Source organism: Saimiri boliviensis, chromosome 4 (assembly GCF_048565385.1).
Source record: "Saimiri boliviensis isolate mSaiBol1 chromosome 4, mSaiBol1.pri, whole genome shotgun sequence".
Taxonomy (NCBI): domain Eukaryota; kingdom Metazoa; phylum Chordata; class Mammalia; order Primates; family Cebidae; genus Saimiri; species Saimiri boliviensis.
This window is the reverse complement of record NC_133452.1, coordinates 129,068,351-129,088,419: the sequence shown is the minus strand read 5'-3', so window position 1 is coordinate 129,088,419 and position 20,069 is coordinate 129,068,351. Positions and strand designations below refer to the sequence as shown.

The window sequence follows — 20,069 nt, the reverse complement described above, 5'->3', positions numbered from 1 at the left end:
TGGATTTTCCTTTCCCTTCCCCATCCCTTTCTAAATCCTGCTGTAACTAGAGTACAGTTGGGGATGGATAGAGTGATTGGGGTAAAAAAGGATACGTGAAACAGGAAAAGTGTCTGCTTTTTCTTTTCTTTTCTTTTCTTTTTCTTTTTCTTTTTCTTTTTTTTGAGATGGAGCCTCTCTCTGTTGCCCAGGCTAGAGTGCAGTGGTGCAATCTTGGCTCACTGCAACCTCTGCCTCACAGGTTCAAGTGATTATCCTACCCCAGCCTCCTGAGTAGCTGGGGGTTACAGGAACCCGTCAACATGCCTGGCTAATTTTTGTATTTTTAGTAGAGACAGGGTTTCACCATGTTGGCCAGGCTGGTCTCGAACTCCTGACCACTTGATCCAACCACCTTGGCCTCCCAAAGTGCTGGGATTACAGGCATGAGCCACCATACCTGGCTAATTGTCTGCTTTCTAATGACGTTTTCTATTGGCCCCTTAATAAAGGGGAGAGAGAAATTATTTATGAGATCTGTAGAGATCTCATTTGAGCTTCGAGCGAAAGAGCTTATGAGAAAAGAGTGAAAACAAGAGTGAAAGCTTAAACAGAGTTTGCAGAGTCAGAGTCTCTGTTCTGAGTTTGGATTCATAAATTTGTTTGCTCATGAATTTGCTTTCGTGATCTAAAGATGGATAGCAAGTTTTCTTCCTTAGAAGATTTTTCCCCAAGAGCACGGTGTTCCTCGTAATAAGCAAGTCAAATGGGCAGGGCAGGTCCCTCCTCCTTGCTGGTACTTCAGATGGAGTGTGTCTGGAGGCCCTAGCAACATCTAGCAAGTAGGGGATATATGAAGTTAAGTAAAAAAGGCATGTGATGCACGACAAAAGACTTGTATCTTATGCAAAGTAAGTATCAATTCCAGGAAGCAAAAGGGAAATGTTTTGAAAATATTTGTTCTTACAAAGGAATTAAAAAAGTTTTTTGGTCAGATGTGGTGGTGCATGCCTGCAGTCCCCGATACTTGGAACTTTTTAATACCTTTTTTTTGGGCACAGGAAAATTTATCTCCTGAACTTTGTATAGGTTATATTTCTTATACTAAGCATGAAATACATTCAATTGAAAAGTTCTGTAACTATTTATCAAATCCTTACTATAGGTTTATTATGAAAATTGGTACTTTGGAAAGAGAAGTATAGAATGCTGACATAGTACAGTAGAGACAGAGATGTGGTGCCCAGATTCCCTTTTGAGAAATGTCTTGCTGTTGAGTCATGGAAGGTGTGGTTGGCAGGTAGCCTCCGACTGTCACCTCCTTTAGGGTCAACCTCATCTGCAGAGAGGCTCTCCACTGAGGTTACCTTCTCAGGGAAGCCTGCAGTGGGTGAAGCCTTGGCCACTTTGGCTGGATATGGGAAGTGCTTATGGGCAGCACTTCTTAATGCCAAGTGTTAGGGAGCTCCTGTGCTCCTTACCCAGTGAGCCCAGGTTTTGTTGGGTCTGCATCACCACTCACCTTCTCCCTCTGCCATTCTTGCCTCTTCCTCTTACTTCCCGCCAGTTGCTCTCTCAAAAATATCTGGCACCATTAACTTTGTCTCTGCATCTGTCTCCAGAGAATCCAACCTGCAACACCCAGTTATTAATGATTTTGCAAATAATTCAAGAGACAGGACTATTTTCTGTGGTCATTGATGCTGTGGCACAGAATGTAAGTGCTACGACGTATTCAGATGACAGGGAGAGAGCTGAGTACTTAAAAAATCAGAGATGACTTCTGGTAGATATGAACTCTTGCCCTAAGATAGTGGAGAGTTAGAAGACAGCAAGGACAGGCAAATGAAGCAACTGAGCCAAAGCAATTACTGAGACTGTGAGAAAGTTGGCCTGGCTACCAAGAAGGCTTCATGTTAGGGAAGAGTTCAAAATTGAATTGTTAATTTACTTAGGATTAGATCTGTCTGTGCAAAAGAGAGAAAACCCCAAAATGGATGTTTTCTTCTCTCAGATTAAAAAAAATTCAGAAATTTAGTTTTGATCTTGTTTGAGATCTCTTCCTGTCAATGTATTCATGATTCTGTCTACTTTAGAGTGAAGCCCTTATCATCAGGATCTAAGATGGCTGCTAGAGATCCAACCAACACATCCAAATTCCAGACAGCAGGATGGAGGATGAGATAAAGAAGGGCATGTCACATCATTTTAAAGAAACTTACTTTTAGTGACTTCTCATTGGTCACGATCCATACTTACTGGTAAAGGAGACTGAAGAGTAACCCTTCAACTAGGCAGCAACATACACAGCTTAAAATTATTGTTACTTAAAAATTGCAGTGGAGATGTAGGACCACTCAGATGATGGAAACAAGTGAGACAAAATAATAAAAAAAAATTAAATCTAGTGTCTTGAAAGTGACGGAGGCAGTAAAACATTTCTAGAAAATATAGAGATGAAGAGTTATTTTGTATATGTGTGTGAAATGTCAAAAGATTTGGGGCATACTTAGTTGGAGGTTAATATTCATAATCATCTAACGTGTTGAGGGTTTTCTATGTAACAGGCATTATTTCAAATACTTTGTATCAATCACATTATTTAATGGAGACTAGCAGGTAGGTTTTATAAATGATCTATTATATATAAGGAAATGAAGATTTTCAGGAAGCAAGACAATTGACCAAGGTCACAAAACTTGTAAGTGGCAGAACCCAGCCTCACACTCACGTTTGTCAAACTCAGTGTAGTAAGAACTCAGTGACTTGCACCATGTTTGCTCATATTAGAGCCAGCAAGTGAGACATCAAAAAGTAGAAGCTGGAACTCAGGAGAGAGTGCAGACCTGGAATTACACATGGAAATCAGCCAGTTCTCATGAGCACTGAAACCATGAGAGCAGAGAACATGAGATAAGAGAGTCAGGAAGGAGAGACCTCAGGCAGTGGAAAGAGGTGGATGCCAAGTGTTAAGTCTTGGGGATCTTTCTTTCTCTCTCTTTCTTCCTTTCATTCATTCTTTCTTTCTTTCTCTTTCTTTCTTCCTTCCATCCTTCCTTCCTTCCTTTCTTCTTTCCTTCCTTCTGTCCTTCCTTCCTTCCTTCCTTTTCTTTCTTCTCTTTCTTTCTTTCTGTTAGAGACAAGATCTCAAAATTTCACCCAGGCTGGAGTGAAGTAATATGATCATAACTCACTGCAGCCTCGGACTTCTGGGCTCAAGAGCTCCTCCACCTCCACCTCCCAAATAGCTAGGACTAATGTGTACATCAAGCCTGACTAATTTTTAAATTTTAAGTTGTGGAGACGGGGTTTCACTCTGTTGCCCGGGCTGGTCTCAAACTCCTGGTCTCTAGTGATCCTCCTGACTCAGCCTCCAAAAGTGCTGGGATTACAGGAGTGGGCCACTGTGTTTGGCTGGGTCTTTCTCTTGAAGGAGGAGGAGAAGTAGGGAAGTTGCTGGAGCAGAACCAGGGCAGGATGGTGTCAGGGAGGACCAGGAGAAAGACATTCTTGAAGATGAAAGAGTCGAATGATATCTATAACACAGAAGTTCAGGGGAAAAAAGTCAATTATTTGAGTAGTAAGAGGTCATGCATTGATTATCTTTAGAGTGTTGAAAGAGGATATGGGAATGGGTAGAGGAAGGTGGATGGAAAATAATGAACAAATTGTTTAAAACTTGTATGGCAATACTATTGCTAATAATAGCTAATAATAGGAGTTAATATTTATTGTATGCCTGCTATGTGCCAAGTACTGTTCCAAAGGCTTATGTAATTCATGTAACCACAACCCTATGAGATAGCTACTCTTATTATCCCTATTTTACAGATGAGAAAATTGAGGCAGTGAGAGAGTAAGAAATCTGTCCAAGGTCTCACTGCTATTAAGTAGGAAACCTGGGATTGAAGCTCAAGCAGTTTGGCTGCTAAGCTCATGCTTAGAAGCCTAGAAAATCTCTTTAAAAAGTAATGACTTAGCAAAAATCCATATTTATTCTTCTGTTATAAAATCTCAGATACATTTTCATAGAAAATGTTAAATGTACTTAATGATTATCTATTCTTCTTCACTTAAAAAAGTTGTTTTGGAAAGAAATTTGTTTGTTGCATATTTTCCATGTCAGCTTTGACAGGAAATATTATTATTTAAAAAATAAATTCAATTTGAAGTCTTGCAGAAAAATTTACTGCGTTTTTACTGGTAACCTTATTGAGAAAACTGAAATAATACATTATGGACCTTAGTAAATATCTTCAAAAAGAAAGAAGGCTTTGTGTCTTCACAGCAAAACATTTTAATAACTATGCACTGAAACAATGATTTTTTTTGTGTGTCTCAAATTCTTTTATGCCTACAGGCTACTCAATAGAATGTCATTAGAATATTTCGATGCTATTTTCACATAGTTTCAAGGCTCACCCATCTCCTACACAGTCACATGTTGATTTGGAAAAAACATTTATATATATAGATAGCTGTGCATCATAGAGTATGGGCAGCATATTGGAATCTAAGGCTTACAGATTACCAGCCTGCTCAGCGTCTCTAGACCTTTTCAGGTAACCAGATTTATAAATGTCAATGTGTGCTTTCAAAACACTGAGAAATGGTTCTTAAAATGTTTTCACCAGGGATACCACAGATAGGTTTTTAAATAAAACAGTAAAAGACTTCTCAAAAAGTATTTATGTTTTTAGAATTTGGTGGTAATTAGAACAGGCGGATTTGAAGGGAATAAGTGTGCTTTCCATGTAGACTTATCAGTTAACAAAATCATAACTGAGAATAGAGCTTCATTATATGGAGAGATGTCAGGGCATAAATGTAAAGGCAAGAGAAAATGATAAAAGTTGATCAGAGAAAAAAAGGAAATTAAAAACCTGATTTTAAAGAAAAGTACTTTGGAGTACATTCAGTAATCATTGTTATGAAATTTTAAAAGGATGATGTCACTGGAATGCATTGGTTTTATATACAAACTTAATATTAGATTTCCAGTTACCTTAGGAAACTCAGGATTATAATATGCTGCTATAACAATAACTAATCTCTTTTGAAAGCTTGCCACATGGTGGACATCACGTTAGAGATATCTCATGTATAATTTTATTTAATTCTTACAAAATCTCTAAGTGTTAGATAATCTGTTTTCTTTATGGAAATGAAGGAGCCATTCTTTGTTACTAAGTGTTTGGTAGTGTCATTTTAATTTGTGGGCAAGCTTGATAAGTACATCAAGTGGCTTTTTCTTTGGTAAGATGGTTGCTCTTTCAGTTTCTCTTTGGTGATATACAAAATACCTTTTTATAATGTATTATTTTTTCAACTTGAAATTTTTTTCTTCTTACATCCTATGTTATTGCTTTATTACATTCCATGAGAAGAATATTTTTAAAAATGTCTTCCTCATGTTGCTTCTTAATATCTCACCTTTGAAATAGTGCAGAAAGCTTTCTATTATCTAATGTGGTTAGTCAGCGAAGTGTCAGTGAGGGGATTATATTATATTTGCAGCTACTGACTTACCACAAACTTACCACAAACTAAAAAATGCTTTGTCCTTTGTCTTCTGTTTCTTTATACTTGACATATAGCACTGTCTTATTTTTTCTGTGGTAGGCACAAACCATTCATTCATTCAACAAATATATATTGAGCATCTGCTAAATGTTAAGCACCAGGGGTGCACTGGTGATCCAAACAGGTATTATTAATTCTTGTCTTCACGGGTGATTGTGTGGTGTTGGTCCCCAGCACACCTCCCAGTCTGTGGAAACATGTTGGAAAACCGTAGCCATCAGCTGGGTTGTTTTACCCAGGATGAAAATTACTAAGTGTCAAACATAAAATCAAGAGAAAAGTCCATCCCAGTGTAATTTGATCCACCTACAATCTAAGGCTGGTAATCTGTAAGCCTTAGATTCCAATATGCTGCCCATACTCTGTGATGCACAGCTATCTATATATATAAATATTTTTTCCAAATCAACATGTGACTGTGTAGGAGATGGGTGAGCCTTCAAACTATGTGAAAGTCTTCACCCACAAAATTAATCATTTACAAATATATATGTATCTTCATTCAAAACAACACTTTGGTCTAAATGGTGACTGGTTCCAGAGGATGTGAAGCAAATGTTTAGATCTATTAACTTGCACTGATTGTCATGTAACTTCTGATGAGTAAGATTTTTAGCTATTGTGCACAAGCCTCACAGGATTTGTAAAAGGCTTTTGGATGATGGTAGACAAGGGTCAAGATTCTTAGAACCTGCCTTTCTGTTTTATTTTGGAGTAAAAATATTAAGGGGAGAAAAAGGAGGAAACAGTGTAAGTAAACATGGTAATATTCTGATACCCATATCAGTTAGAAATTTTGTTCAGTCTCATACATTTGCTCTATCCTAAAAAGAAAGAGAGAAAGGAATATTTATTGAGTACCTACTATGTGCTAGGCCATACACCAGGGCTTTTATATGTCATCTCATTTAACTTTTGCGTCTATCCTATGAGGTTCAGATGCCTTTATTATGCCCATTTTATAAAAATAGAAACTAAAGGCCATGGAATTTAAGTAAGTTATATAGCATTATCCATTAATAAGTAGATTTATGTTTTAAAATCTGATTTTGACTCTAAATTCCATAGTTTTCATTAGTAGAATTAATAAGTAGATGGTATAAAGCATCAACTTAGAGCTCACATATTACTTTGTATATTTTGGAAGATAAATATTGTTTGCTAACTACTTGTGGTAACCATATGTAGTCATTCAACAATAATTTTCTGTGCTTATGTTGTACTATCCATATTGAAAAGTCTGTAGCTTTAGCACTCATGCCAGTGACAATATGATTGTATTTTTTGGTATTCCTTATCTCATTTCTATTTTAAAGTTATACTCCAAAATAATCATGCATTGCTTTTATAGTAAGAGAATAACAGCTGTGAACAGTGGAAAACTCAGAGTATACAGCCACATTTTGAAAATGATTACTGGAAGCTTGAGGAAAGTATTCCTCAGAGTGTAATTCTCCTGGGTAGGAACCATATTGGGAAAAAGATCCTGGCTGGATACTGTGCTGTTATATACTCTGTATTTCTGCCATTCTTATCACTGTTCTATAAGCCTGGCAGAAGCAGGGAGCAAACGAGAGGCAGCATGAACTGGGGTTCTAGCCAGGTGGACCTGAGTTCAAATCCCATTGTCTCAGGTGCTGGTTGAGCAAGTTATTTAATCTCCTTGAGTTTCATTTTTTTCCTTGTCTAGTGGACATGATAACTTCCTTTCTGGCTTGTGAGAGATATAAAAGATAATATATTAAACTCATTAAATGGTATCTATGTGTGGAATGAAATCTGCTCTTGGTTAGAGTGGGTTAAGTGTTTGAAGTAGCCACGGTGACAGTCTATGGTTGTCAACAGTAGGAGGAGTGATCTAGACCAGAGATGATTTTCTCATCTTTCTTTATGTACCCTGGCCTCTCACACACTCTTCTGATGCTGGCTTCCTTCATAGATTCCTGAAACATCCAAAGCTTTGGCATTCAGGTTGGGTTGCTATTTTTATATGTGCTGTGTTTTCAAAGTTACAAAATTCATATAGTGTTTAAATCACTCTCATTTCTCTATAGACCCTGACACTGAAATCCTTGAAACAGCAATCCCTCCTGTCCTCTCTGAATCCTCCATACATCTAACATAAAGCATGCAATCATTCATTTATTTAATAAACAAATATTGACCTCCTATGTGACAGGCACTATATTAGGTGCCGGGGGTACAGTGGGAAATAAAACAGATACATTTCCCCTCACCCTGGCACTTATGTTCTAATTGGGGAACCAGATACTAAACAATTCACTGTGTACTCATATACTAGAAAGCAGCAAATACCATGCAGAAATACAAGTGTTAAGAGAGGATACAATAGGAGATTGGTACTTAATCCATGAAGGCAGAGAAGCCCTCTTTGGGTAATGATTTTATAAAATGTGTTGTCTGTCAGAAATTTTGTTACCCTCATGGTGTAAATTAAAATATTCACCATAGAATCTCTGAGTTTCTTAGAGCTCAGAAGGGCAAACAGAATTAACTAGGGAGAGTGTTGTGGGAGAGCATTCAAAGGAGAGAGAGTAGCATGCCTTACTTAAACTTACTCCATTTAAAAAAGATAACACAATGAGTCCCTCATCTTGTCCCAACCTTTTACCAATACCCAATTTCTATGTATGAGAAGGGGGGGGAATAAATGTGATTGAACACATATATGTGTCAAACTTCTAATAAAACATATTATGTCATGCCATTTTAACCATCATGGGGTGAGATATTATCCAAATATTGCAAGTAAGTAGGCTAACTATGTCTTGGTTGCTCAAAATGGTTCTATCTCAGGGCAATAATTTATGCTGCTCTCCTTTTCACTCTTGAGAGCATTTCAGTTTGTGTGATGTATTCCATGGTCATAAATAAATGAAGCTCAGAGGGATTGCTAATTTGCCTTAGGTCACACAGCCAGTAAATGCAGAGGGTGATGTCATGCCACATTGGTGCTCTCTAATCTAAAGCCCATGCTCTCGTACTGTATCACACATACAGTTTGTTGGCTCTACTCCTGTATTCCTCTCTATGTGACTCTTCTAATAGAAGTTAGGTAGTCCAAGACAAAACTGACAAACTCTGGCTTTCTGAAATCTGCATTCACTAATTCTGCTGAGTCATGTATTTCTATAAAGTACAAATGAAAAGAAATGAAGTATTGTTGGAAATAAAATGCTCGGCACTGCAAAGTGAAAAAAGCAGTCAGGCAAAAATTTTCTCAGCAAGGCAATTTACTTCTATAGAAGGGTTCATCTCACAGATGGAGCAATGGTGAGAGCACACCAAACAAGGGAGGGAAAGGGGCTCTTAGCTGTGTCTTTCCCTTGTTGGCTGGGGTAGGACCACATAGTCTAAGCTAATTCCAATTAGCTATTTTAAAGAGAGCAAGAGTAGGGGTCGAAGTGGCAGGGTGAGTAGTTTTGGTGGGATGACTAAGGACAGAGCAGGTGATAGAGAGTAGGAGGGGTTTGTTTTTGGAAACTAGGGGCAAGGAGGCATAAAGAATGAGAAAGTTAAACTTTCAAATGGAGAATAAATAGCAGGAAAGCTGAACATACTGACATATTGGTTCTTTGAAGAGGAACTCAAACCTTTTATGTTTAAGCCATTTTAATAACACTTTCTAACACAGTTTTTATCTTGGTCAAAACTGAGTGATACAGATGAAGTTTTTTTTTCTGTAGAATATGATAAAAGCTTTGGAAAGCATTCTTTATATGTAAATATATCAGAAACATGAAGTAGGATGCTATTGATTCCTCTTTTATTTTTAACAAAAAATCAGATTATACCAGTATCATATCATAAATAAATACTACATTGTTTTGTTCCTTTATGGAATATACTGTTACTGCCAAAGATGCAGGCATCACTCTATCTGCTTAGAAACAAGATTTTATGAAGTATATCATGTGTTAGAATTTGTTTCCTTTATGACATATGTAAAATGATTCACTATGGAATTTCTGAGTTTTTTTTTTTTTTTAAATAGTATTCCCAACTGTTTGCTACATACCTTATTAGGACTTCTTTGAATACATTTTAAGGTTTTCATTCAATCTATCATTCATTTATTCAATTCCTATTCCTGTGCCACTGAATATGTTGCTTGTGAACTACTGTTAGCACAACTGAATTTATACTTGATAGACCTGATATATATACCACCTTCCTTCCCTGCTTTCTAACTCAGAGAACATCTCCTGATCTTCATGTAGCTTACTCTGCTCTCTTCCCAGTCAAGATCACAAATAGCATTTTATTTAGTAACTTTGTGAAAACTCTCTTTTTTTCCCCCCAAACTGTCTTCTTTTCATACATTCGTCAAATATTATGGCTAAATGAAGGCTCTGTGGACTGTGCGGTTCAGCACTTCAGTCACACTGTGAGTGGGATGATAGTGTGCATTATGAAAGGAAAGGGTTCTGTGGCCAAATGAATGTGGGAAACCACGGGCTAAACACAGCTGAAAAGGCAGTTTGACCATGAGCGTCCTCCAAATATAGGATATGGAATATACCAATTCCTAAATTTATTTGACCTTAAAAATCCTTGCTCGCCATTTGTCTTGCAAAGGCACATTGGGTAATGTTGATCTAGAACCTCATTTTATGAACAAATTGTTCCTGAGAAAAGAAATGACTCACCCAAGACCTCACAGCTATTTGTTGGAAAATCAGGAGACCAGAACCTATGTTGTCTGCTTCTTACCTAAGCAACTGGACATTCCACGCCTCTGTGAATCCTGCTGTCTCTTCTCGCATGCACTTGTGGGTATGATTTATAAGATGGAATCTGACTGCAGTTACTTATGTCCTGCTACTTTCTTTAGCTCCTATACATTTGACTCTTTGTAAGGGCTGTGAACGTTAGTGATTTCCTATTCCAGTTGAACTAGGAAACTTGAGGAGATTAGGTTGATTCCATTTTCTTCTGAGCAGTCAATTCAAAGTTTACCGAAATTATCCTTTTCATTAGGAAAAAAATAAATTTAAGAAATAAAGAGTTCACTTTCAGTCAAGAAGTTCACTGAACAAATATTTATTGAGCGCCTATACATGCCACATACTATTCTAGGTGTTACAGAAATAGCAGTAATCCAAGCAAAATCCTTGCCCTCATGGCATTTAAAATCCAATAAAGGAAATCAGAGAAAAAACAAGCATCAGAGGTTGGCAAATGCTCCGGAGAAAAATAACATGGGCTAATAGGGGTAGAGAGTGCTGGCAAGGGGGCAGGTGTGGGGTTGCAATTTTATATAAGGTGGTAAGGGATGTTTCACTGCTAATGTGATATTTGAGCAGAGACGTGATAATCACTTGGAGAGTGGGATAAGCATGTTCTAGAAATACATGAAGGTCACTGTGTCTAGTTGAGGGAGCAAAGGGGAGAGTGGTTGGGGTCAGATCATTGGGTTGGAGATCATTATGAGAACTGATACTCTTGATAACAAAGGAATCGAGTCGAGCGTTGCACACAGAGAAGTAACATGGCTTGACTTCTGTTTTAGAAGGTTTACTCTTGCTGTTATGTGGAAGATATGACAGATTGGGTTCCCAGGAAGCAGGTTCTGAGATGGAGATTAGCATGCAAAGTTTATTAGGGAGTGCTCCCAGGACTGTAGGAGAGGGGAAGAAGGCAGAGGGAGAGACTGGGCTACAGTGTGGTCTCAACGCCTAGCTGACCTCATGAGGAGCTCTGAAACAGATTTCTCTCTAGAGTTGTTTCAAGCTGGAGTGGGGGGCCAGGACTTTATATGGATGCATCAACTAGCTATCCAATGCCCCTAAGAAAGCAGAGTGACTTTGGGCAAGAGTTTTTTTTTCAAACGAGAAGAGCTCCTGAAGAGGACCGACAGCTGAGTAGTTACAGCACTCCCAGCAGCTGGGGAATAAGTCCTTCTGCCTTAAGGGGATATGAATGGTTCATCAGAGCATCCACTCAGGAGGCAAAGTGGAAGCAGAAAGACCAGTTAGGAGGCAATGATTCAGAAAGAGATGGCAGGTTCCGCTACTGGGGTGTTAGAAGTGGAAGTAGTGAGATATATTCATTTTCTGGATATATTCTGAAGGGACAGTCACCAGCATTTATTAATACATTGATGAGGGATTCTGAAAAACCAAAAAGAATAATATGAACTCATGATTTGTAGCCTAAGCAACTAGAAATAGGTAGAAAATATCTGAAGAAGTGAGGAAAATTTTGGGAGGTGGGGAACAACTTCAAAAGAAATGCCATTAATTCAGACTGAGATGCACTGATGTTAGATATCTATGAGGTGTTCCAATAATGATGTTAATTGTGTGAGTGAAGTCATCCAGAGAAGCCATCCAGGCTGGAGAAATACATTGAAACTCATTGGCTTATAAATATTCTTTACAGTTAAATAACTGGATGTGATCACCAAGGAGTAACTCCTGGGCTACATCAAAGCTTAGGGGTCAAAAGGCACAAAGCAGACAGAGGGGTGTCCAGGGGATAGGAGGAGGACTGAAAGGAAACGGAATGCCTGAAACCAAGCTAAGAAAGTAATTTAACAAGGAGGGAGTGAACCAAATACATGTATTCCTAATGGATAAATGTCTCCTATTGTCTCTGTTCCTCTTTCTGAATATCTTGTTAGGTCAAACAGTACTTTGAAGGTTTTGGTTTACTTTAATTTAGGACTACTAATATCTTTTTAAACTAGAAAGATATAACCCAAGGAGAAGAGTAAGCAGTATAACTATATACTTATAGCAGTATATTAGTTTTAATTTATAGCATTATCATACTATAAGCAGTAATAACAGAAGTAGACGCAATCCCTATGTCCAGTACAGATGAGGCCAAATTTAGACAGTAATGGAATTTCACATACCATTGATGAGATGTCAGGATTCACTTTAAGTAATGTACACTCAGTTCTGAGTCTGTGAATTGGGTTTGTCCTGATTAGGATCTCTGGAATCATCTATTACCTGAGAGACAAAGATCCAAATGACTAATGGTTTCCATCTTTAGAGGAAAAATGCACCAAGGGCTGAGCAGAAGTGTCCCAGTGTTTGACAGAAACAGGATATAGAAGTGCAGAAGCTAAGAGGGAAATTCCCCCCAAAACAACCTGATACCCATTGCCCATGCAGCCTGTGTTTTGTACATGACTTGTTACTCTTCTCTGACTTCATTCACTGCTCCTGTCACTAGTGAAGGCTTCTCCTTAATGAGACTATAAGCCATGCTGAGAACAGGTTCCAAGCCTTTATCATTTTATGTCTTCAGAGCTTAGAATCGTGACTGGCACTCAATAGATGTTTATTAAGATAAATAAATAGGACTTCTAGTACCTTCGGTTATCAAGCTGAAGGCATAAAAACAGACAAATGTATGTCTGAATAGCCTTGGCAGCTGGATCTGTTTAATCACTTACATGTTTCTTGGCAAACTTTCATGGACTAATCTATTTTTTTCTCAAATATGTTTCCCATATCAGGAAAAGAGATTATTTGTTCTGTATTATTTATTTTAAAAACAATGTTTTAAGAGTCTTTCAGCTGAAAGGTATTGCCATAATATCTGTTTATTAATAATGGTGAAGAATGCTTACTTCAGCCACCAATAATGCCATATGTTAAAGAGAATTTTGGATTGTTTTCATCTGTTGCAAACTTTGACAAACTGTATTTTTCTAGAAAAAAAATTCAACAGAGTAGTTTGTGTTCCTTAGTGGGAGAGAGATCACTGAAAGTTTGTATTTACAAAATGCTTAAGGGTCTTGGGCAGACCATGGATAATTCTTTTTGTTTATGGAAAAGTGGTTGCAATTAGAGGATAGACTCTTTTCTCCTCTCCATCCAGGTAATTTATATGCTCTTTTGTCATTCAAGACTAATGCCTGTTTTTTGACCAGGTGCCATCACTTTCTATTTAAATACAGAATGGTTTTTATAGAAATTATCCAAATACATGTGCTCATTGAGGCTATATGTAGTTACTATACAGATGGCTGAAGCATACTGTTATAATGCATGACCGTTTATGTGTTTTTAAGTAAAAATTATGACTTCTATTATTATAAGAAATAGTCTATAACAACAATTATTAGTTAATCAAACAAAAGAAAGAAAATGGTTACGGGAAAGTTACCAATAAGACACAGAGCAAAACGGCAAAATGTCAAAATAATGAATTGATTTAATTGGTTCTCATGTTGTAAAATGATTCAAGAAAGCATTTGAGCAGGAAGAGTAGGGGCTAAAATATTTTTCTCTTCTAAATTTGATTATGCCAACTTGAATAAATAATATTGCTTTATGTTTTGGGGAGGGAATCAGAGGAAGAAAGGATCAGAGGGGAAAGGACAGAATGAATATAGAAGAGCAGTTTGAATCCACTTGGAATAAACTGATTGACCACTGACAAAAATCTGGACTGTCACTTCTTGGGAAACCACACTAGAACTTTGAGATAAGAGTGGCTTCTTAAGGTTTATATATAAATCAAAACACCAAAGGGTAGTATCAATAAATACATATATATTTTTATACATATATATATTCCTATATGTACATATATATAAATATTTCCATTTCTGTTCTTCACTGAATAAAGCTAAAACATCTTAATCCAAGATCTTTGATTACCAATATTTAACCTACTTTTTTTTTTTTGTCTTACTTGCCTTTATTCTCATTTATGTTATTTATCAAACTGGAAAACAACAATACCAACAGGAGTAACATGTATTAAGAATCTCCCTGGCACAGAGCTAAGAATCTGTGGAATTCTTACACACTGAATTTAATTTTAATCCTCACAAGAACGCTATTAAATGAGAGCTAGTCTCATCTGCATTTCACAGATGAGAGGACTCAGTCTGTCAGAAGTCTAGTAACTTGTCTCAGTGCCCACAACTAGTGATGATCTGACTCCAGGGTCCTATGCTTTATGACTTATTTTCCTTGCTGTTTTAATAGGTGCCTTCAATCCAGCCTTCTCTCTCTGCTTCATATAAGTGATATTCCATCTAACCTTCCTATTTCCCTCTCCCCATCTTTCTAAGTGCAGCCCACATGCCACCATCTTGAATTACTGCACTCCAGGTGGCTGTAACATCACCCTCTATAATTCCCTGTCTTTGCTACTCAAAGTGTAACACACTAGCAGCGGATCTGGGGTGGGGCTCCCAGAACATCTCCTGGGAGCTCCTTGGAAATGCAGAAGCTGAGGCCATACCTCAGATCTCCACACTTGGAAAGTGCATTTTAACAAGATCCCCAGGGGAGTCATGTGTGCAGTAGTTTAAGAAGAACTGCAGTATGGGACTTTTTCTTTATGTGTGTGTGTGTGTGTGTGTATATATATATACACACACACATATATGTGTATATATATATACACACATATTTTATACACACACATACATGCATATATATATATATATATATATATATATATATATAAAACTGCACTTTAGGTTCTGGGGTACATGTGCAGAGTGTGCAGGATTGTTGCATAGGTACATACATGGCAATGTGGTTTGCTGCCTCCATCTCCCTGTCACCTATATCTGGCATTTCTCCCCATGTTATTCCTCCCCAACCTCCCTACTCCTCACTGTCCCTCCCCTAGTCCTCCCCAACAGACTCCAGTATGTGATGCTCCCCTCCCTGTGTCCATGTGTTTTCATTGTTCAACACCCGCCTGTGAGTGAGAACATGCAGTATTTGGTTTTCTCTTCTTGTGTCAGTTTGCTGAGTAATGATGGTTTCCAGATTGATCCATGTCCCTACAAAGGACACAAACTCATTGTTTTTTAAGGCTGCATAGTATTCCATTGTGTGTATGTGCCACATTTTCCTTGTCCAGTCTATCATCGATGGGCATTTGGGTTGGTTCCAGGTTTTTGCTATTGTAAACAGTGTCACAATGAACACACGTGTGCATGTGTCTTTATAACAGAATGATTTATAATCCTTTGGATATATACCCAGTAATGAATTGCTGGGTCAAATGGAATTTCTATTTCTAGGTCCTTGAGGAATGGCCACACTGTCTTCCACAATGGTTGAACAAATTTACACTCCCTCCAATAATGTAAAAGTGTTCCTATTTCTCCATATCCTCTCCAGCATCTGTTGTTTCCAGATTTTTTAATGATCGCCATTCTAACTGGCATGAGATGGTATCTTAATGTGGTTTTGATTTGCAATTCTCTAATGACCAGTGATGGTGAGCATTTTTTCATATGTTTGCTGGCCCCATGTATGTCTTCTTTTGTAAAGTGTCTGTTCATTTCCTTCACCCACTTTTGAATGGGTTTGTTTTTTTCTTGTAAAACTGTTTTAGTTCTTTGTAGATTCTGGATATTAGCCCTTTGTCAAATGGGTAGATTGCAGAAATTTTTTCCCATTCTGTTGGTTGCTGGTTTACTCTAATGATTGTTTCTTTTGCTGTGCAGAAGCTCTGGAGTTTAATTAGATCCCATTTGTCCATTTTGGCTTTTGTTACTAATGCTTTTGGTGTTTTAGTCATGAAGTCCATGCCTATGCCTATGTCCTGAATGGTTTTGCCTAGGTTTTCTTCTAGGGTTTTTATGGTGTTCGGTCTTATGTTTAAGTCTTTAATCCATCTGGAGTCAATTTTAGTGTAAGGTGTAAGGAAGGGGTCCAGTTTCTGCTTTCTGCACATGCTAGCCAGTTATCCCAACACCATTTATTAAACGGGGAATCCTTTCCCCATTACTTGTTTTTGGCAGGTTTGTCAGAGATCAGATGGTTGCAGATATGTGGTGTTGCCTCCGAGGCCTCTGTTCTGTTCCAGTTATCTATATCTCTGTTTTGATAACAGTTCCATGCTGTTCTGATTACTGTAGCCTTTTAGTATAGTTTGAAGTCAGGTAGTATGATCCTCCAGCTTTGTTCTTTTTGTTTAGGATTGTCTTTGCTATTCAGGCTCTCTTTTGGTTCCATATGAAGTTTAAGGTTTTTTTTTTTTTTTTCAGTTCTGTGAAGAGGGTGATAGGTAGCTTGACAGGGATAGTGTTGAATCTATAAATTACTTTGGGCAGTATGGCCATTTTCATGATATTGATTCTTCCTAACCATGAGCATGGAATGTTTTTCCATCTGTTTTTGTCCTCTCTTATTTCCCTGAGCAGTGGTTTGTAGTTCTCCTTAAAGAGGTCCTTTACATCCTTTGTTAGTTATATTCCTAGGTATTTTATTCTCTTTGTAGCAATTGTGAATGGAAGTTAGTTCTTGATTTGGCTTTCTTTAAGGGGACTTTTTCTTTTTTCACTTTGTATCTCTGTCATTTGTATACTTGTTTTATATTCTCAAAATATAAGCTTTTTGAAGGCAGAAGGGGATTGTATTCTCTTTTGGGTATCCATAAATATGTGTAAAAATAGAAGAAGGCACATAGTTTTTTTTTCTTTAATAACATGTCACTTATATTCAGAAATTTAAACCATATTCTAGGTCAAAGTGTGCTATGTTGTTTGGAATAGTTTCTCCCACTGTGCTAATAGAATGGCTTATAGAAATAATTTTACTCATTATTTCCATAATCTCAGGCTTTTGATAACATTGAAAATGTGAAGAGGCATAGTCTAGGTTTCTAAAATAATAATTCATTCCCATAGCCTTTGTCTATATCTAGTTCTTTAGATACAACATCTTTCACTGCCAAAGCACAAATGTAGATATTACAGATTTGGAGAAAAATCAATACTTAGAAAATAGAAATACTGAAAGCTGAAGACTCTAATCAATTCACATATGAAGTTTTAAGGTTTGTCTGCAGTCAGGATTCTCACTGTCTTCCAGGAACCTTGGAATGAAATTTTGTTTTGACAAGGATTTGATTCCAAGATTTATTTTAGAGATAATTTTGTTAATAGCGTAACTTCAGTCACTACAGATGTTCCTGTACTGTTGCTTATAATTTATATACTAAGGATTAAGTTACTGATATTTTGAAATAATTATGTGTATTCTGTTTCTTTATTTGGACACAGTGTTTGCATGTATTTATACCTCTAAATGTTCTCTATGTGTGTGACCAACTGATTATTGAGATTGGCAGATGTTAGGGCCCTTCAATCAGCTTCTTATTGCTGTACAATCTGGCTTTTCTCTTCCTTTCACAGAATATATAATTAGAATACATGCATGAAAAGAAAAGAAGGCAAACACATATCAGTGGTTCTTTTTTTTTTTTTTTTTTAACTTCTACTGATTCTATTTCAGCAGTTAGTATGACCTCTCCTGAAGTTCCAAATCTAAAAATTGTCAAAACAGAAACTACTCTTTGGAGCTGACACAATTCCTCAATTCAGGAATGATTCTGCTTTACCTCTTTTTAGAATTTCTTCTTTCTGCGTGAGTGTGTGTGTGTTGTTTTAGTATGAGGCTCCCTTCCCACCTCAGTCATTGGTTTGCTCGCTCCCTTATGTGATGAATCAATGCTTTCAGAACAGGGGCTTCTGAGTGACTGCGGGAACAATTACTTCCAAATGAACTCGTGCATCTTATCAGGGAGCGTTCAGACCACACCCCAGGTAAAAGGAAAGCCTTTGCTTAATGCGTTCAGTAACTTTAAAAAGCAGTGTATGGTGGTGGTGGTGTTTGCTGCAAGGATGTGAGGGAGAGCTACCCGCTGTAGATAAATTTGTCTGTATATTGAAATGAAATGCTATCTTCACTTAGAGAAAAGGCAAGCTAATAAAGACAAAACTGCTCATTGGGCAAAGAAAATGCTCAGGATTGCCCTTGGCACAGTGATGATGCTAAGGTACCCTGTAATGCCTTAACAGAAGGCTAGAGGCCATCTGTGAATGTGGGTGTCAACATCTGAAGGAAGAGAACTTTCAGAGAGATATAAGGAAGGAAGGCATTACAGCCCAAAACTGAGCAAAGGAGCTGTTAGCCTGCATGGCATGGGAGAAAACAGTTTCTCAAATTATTAGGCTCTCCAGTGAGAAGGTGATAGTCTTAGAGATTTTGAGCATTTCAAAGCATATTTAGAAAAAGATTTTAATCCTTTTATCTCATATTTCTATGATTAAGATAGTTTCCCGAGGATAGAAACTGAAATATTTAAATAACATTGACAACTGAAAGTGTTAATTGTCAATTAACAAGTGCAATACTGTTAACATGCATCTGTTACTGCTTTGTGGAAAATGATTTTTCATCACCATAGCAATTCATTCTCAGGCTACATTGGAACTTAGCCACAGTATGCTGTAAATAGCAAATTTTTTTTGTTCTGTCCTGTACCAGGGATTAAATAGTCTACTGGCTAACATTTGGCTCTTTATCTGAATGCTACATTACATATTCAAATTCTTTTCCAACCCAAATTCTTTGCAAATGAATATTAGATCTCTGGTAAGTTAAGGATGCTAGGTAAACGTGGTGAAGAGAACTAACATTGTACTGATAGCCTAAAAGAGGATACGAAATGATTGCCCTTTTTGTGATTATTCTTCTGAAGATATGTATGTGGACAGGAATTTATCTCTGATCTTGTTATTCCCCAACAGTAAACTAGAAAGATGAATAAGTCTTTAGTCTTCTTAGATTTCTTGTTTCTGTGTTTTCTGAAATCGTGTCATGTATTGGTTCAACTGAAAGAAAAAAAAAATGTTTTCCTACACTAGTGAAGAAATTTTACGTAGGAGATGTATGTTTCTTTAGGAAAATATAACAATAAATTAGAAAGAAATAGATTTTCTTCTTTTCGGTTGCCTTTATTGTCAGTGTGTGGTTATGCTTAGAAGTTTTTTGGACATTGCTGTTATAAAAGCATACCTTAGTCATTGAAGCATCAGTTTGCATTCATACTTCATTTCCACTTTATTCACTGAAAGTTATAGCTGTCAACTTTTAAAAAGTTCATAGTTTGTGATACACCGGTTGCAGAGCTGTATTTGTATCTCAGATACTTAAGTAGCATTTAATTATACAAATTGTGCAAGGTGTTTGAAGAAGTAAATTTTCATCATTGTATATGCTTTAGAAGATAAAGCTACTTATGCTTATAATGGTTATATGTATTTTGTAACCATGGGGTGCTTCTAATGAAGCCTTTCATATGTTATTATTTAAATTTTATTTGGATGGAACCTAAGATAGACCTATAGTCATGACATAAGAAGATAAGGGTGGGCCTAGTTGCAGAACCTGGGGACAAGGTCATAATTTCACCTTTTTACTCCTAAAGGATTATCTTTATTTCCTACTCAAATGAAATTATAGAATGGATTATTTGAACTATCTTCAGTAATTTCCTTGCCAAAACCACTCTCTTTTCTATCATGATATTGATGAGATTATTCATGTGATGAAACTGCCCTAGAAGACAATACATCTAGAAAGTCTGCTGTTATTATAGATTGCTGATCAGACGAGTAGGCCCTTCAAATCTCACAAGGGATCTAATGTTCCTTCCTACAAAATAGAGCAGTGATTTATTACTTCCTGATGGTAAGCTGCCAC

General features: G+C 37.1%; 1 protein-coding gene across 12 annotated transcripts in view; it reads left to right on the top strand.

The window, feature by feature from the left end:
* Positions 1-20,069, top strand: part of MLIP (muscular LMNA interacting protein) — a 267,113-nt gene that overhangs the window by 97,867 nt on the left and 149,177 nt on the right. For 5 of the 12 annotated variants that reach the window (XM_074398186.1, XM_074398185.1, XM_074398188.1 and 2 more), the window contains exon 1: positions 15,072-18,127. The exons of 5 other annotated variants lie outside the window; for them this stretch is intronic. In XM_074398186.1, coding sequence (XP_074254287.1) covers positions 18,032-18,127 — 96 coding nt within the window. In that variant the 5' untranslated portion in view covers positions 15,072-18,031. Of the gene's footprint in view, positions 1-15,070; positions 18,128-20,069 lie in introns of those variants that run through there. 2 more of the 12 variants (XM_074398189.1, XM_074398190.1) reach the window with 2 other exon arrangements.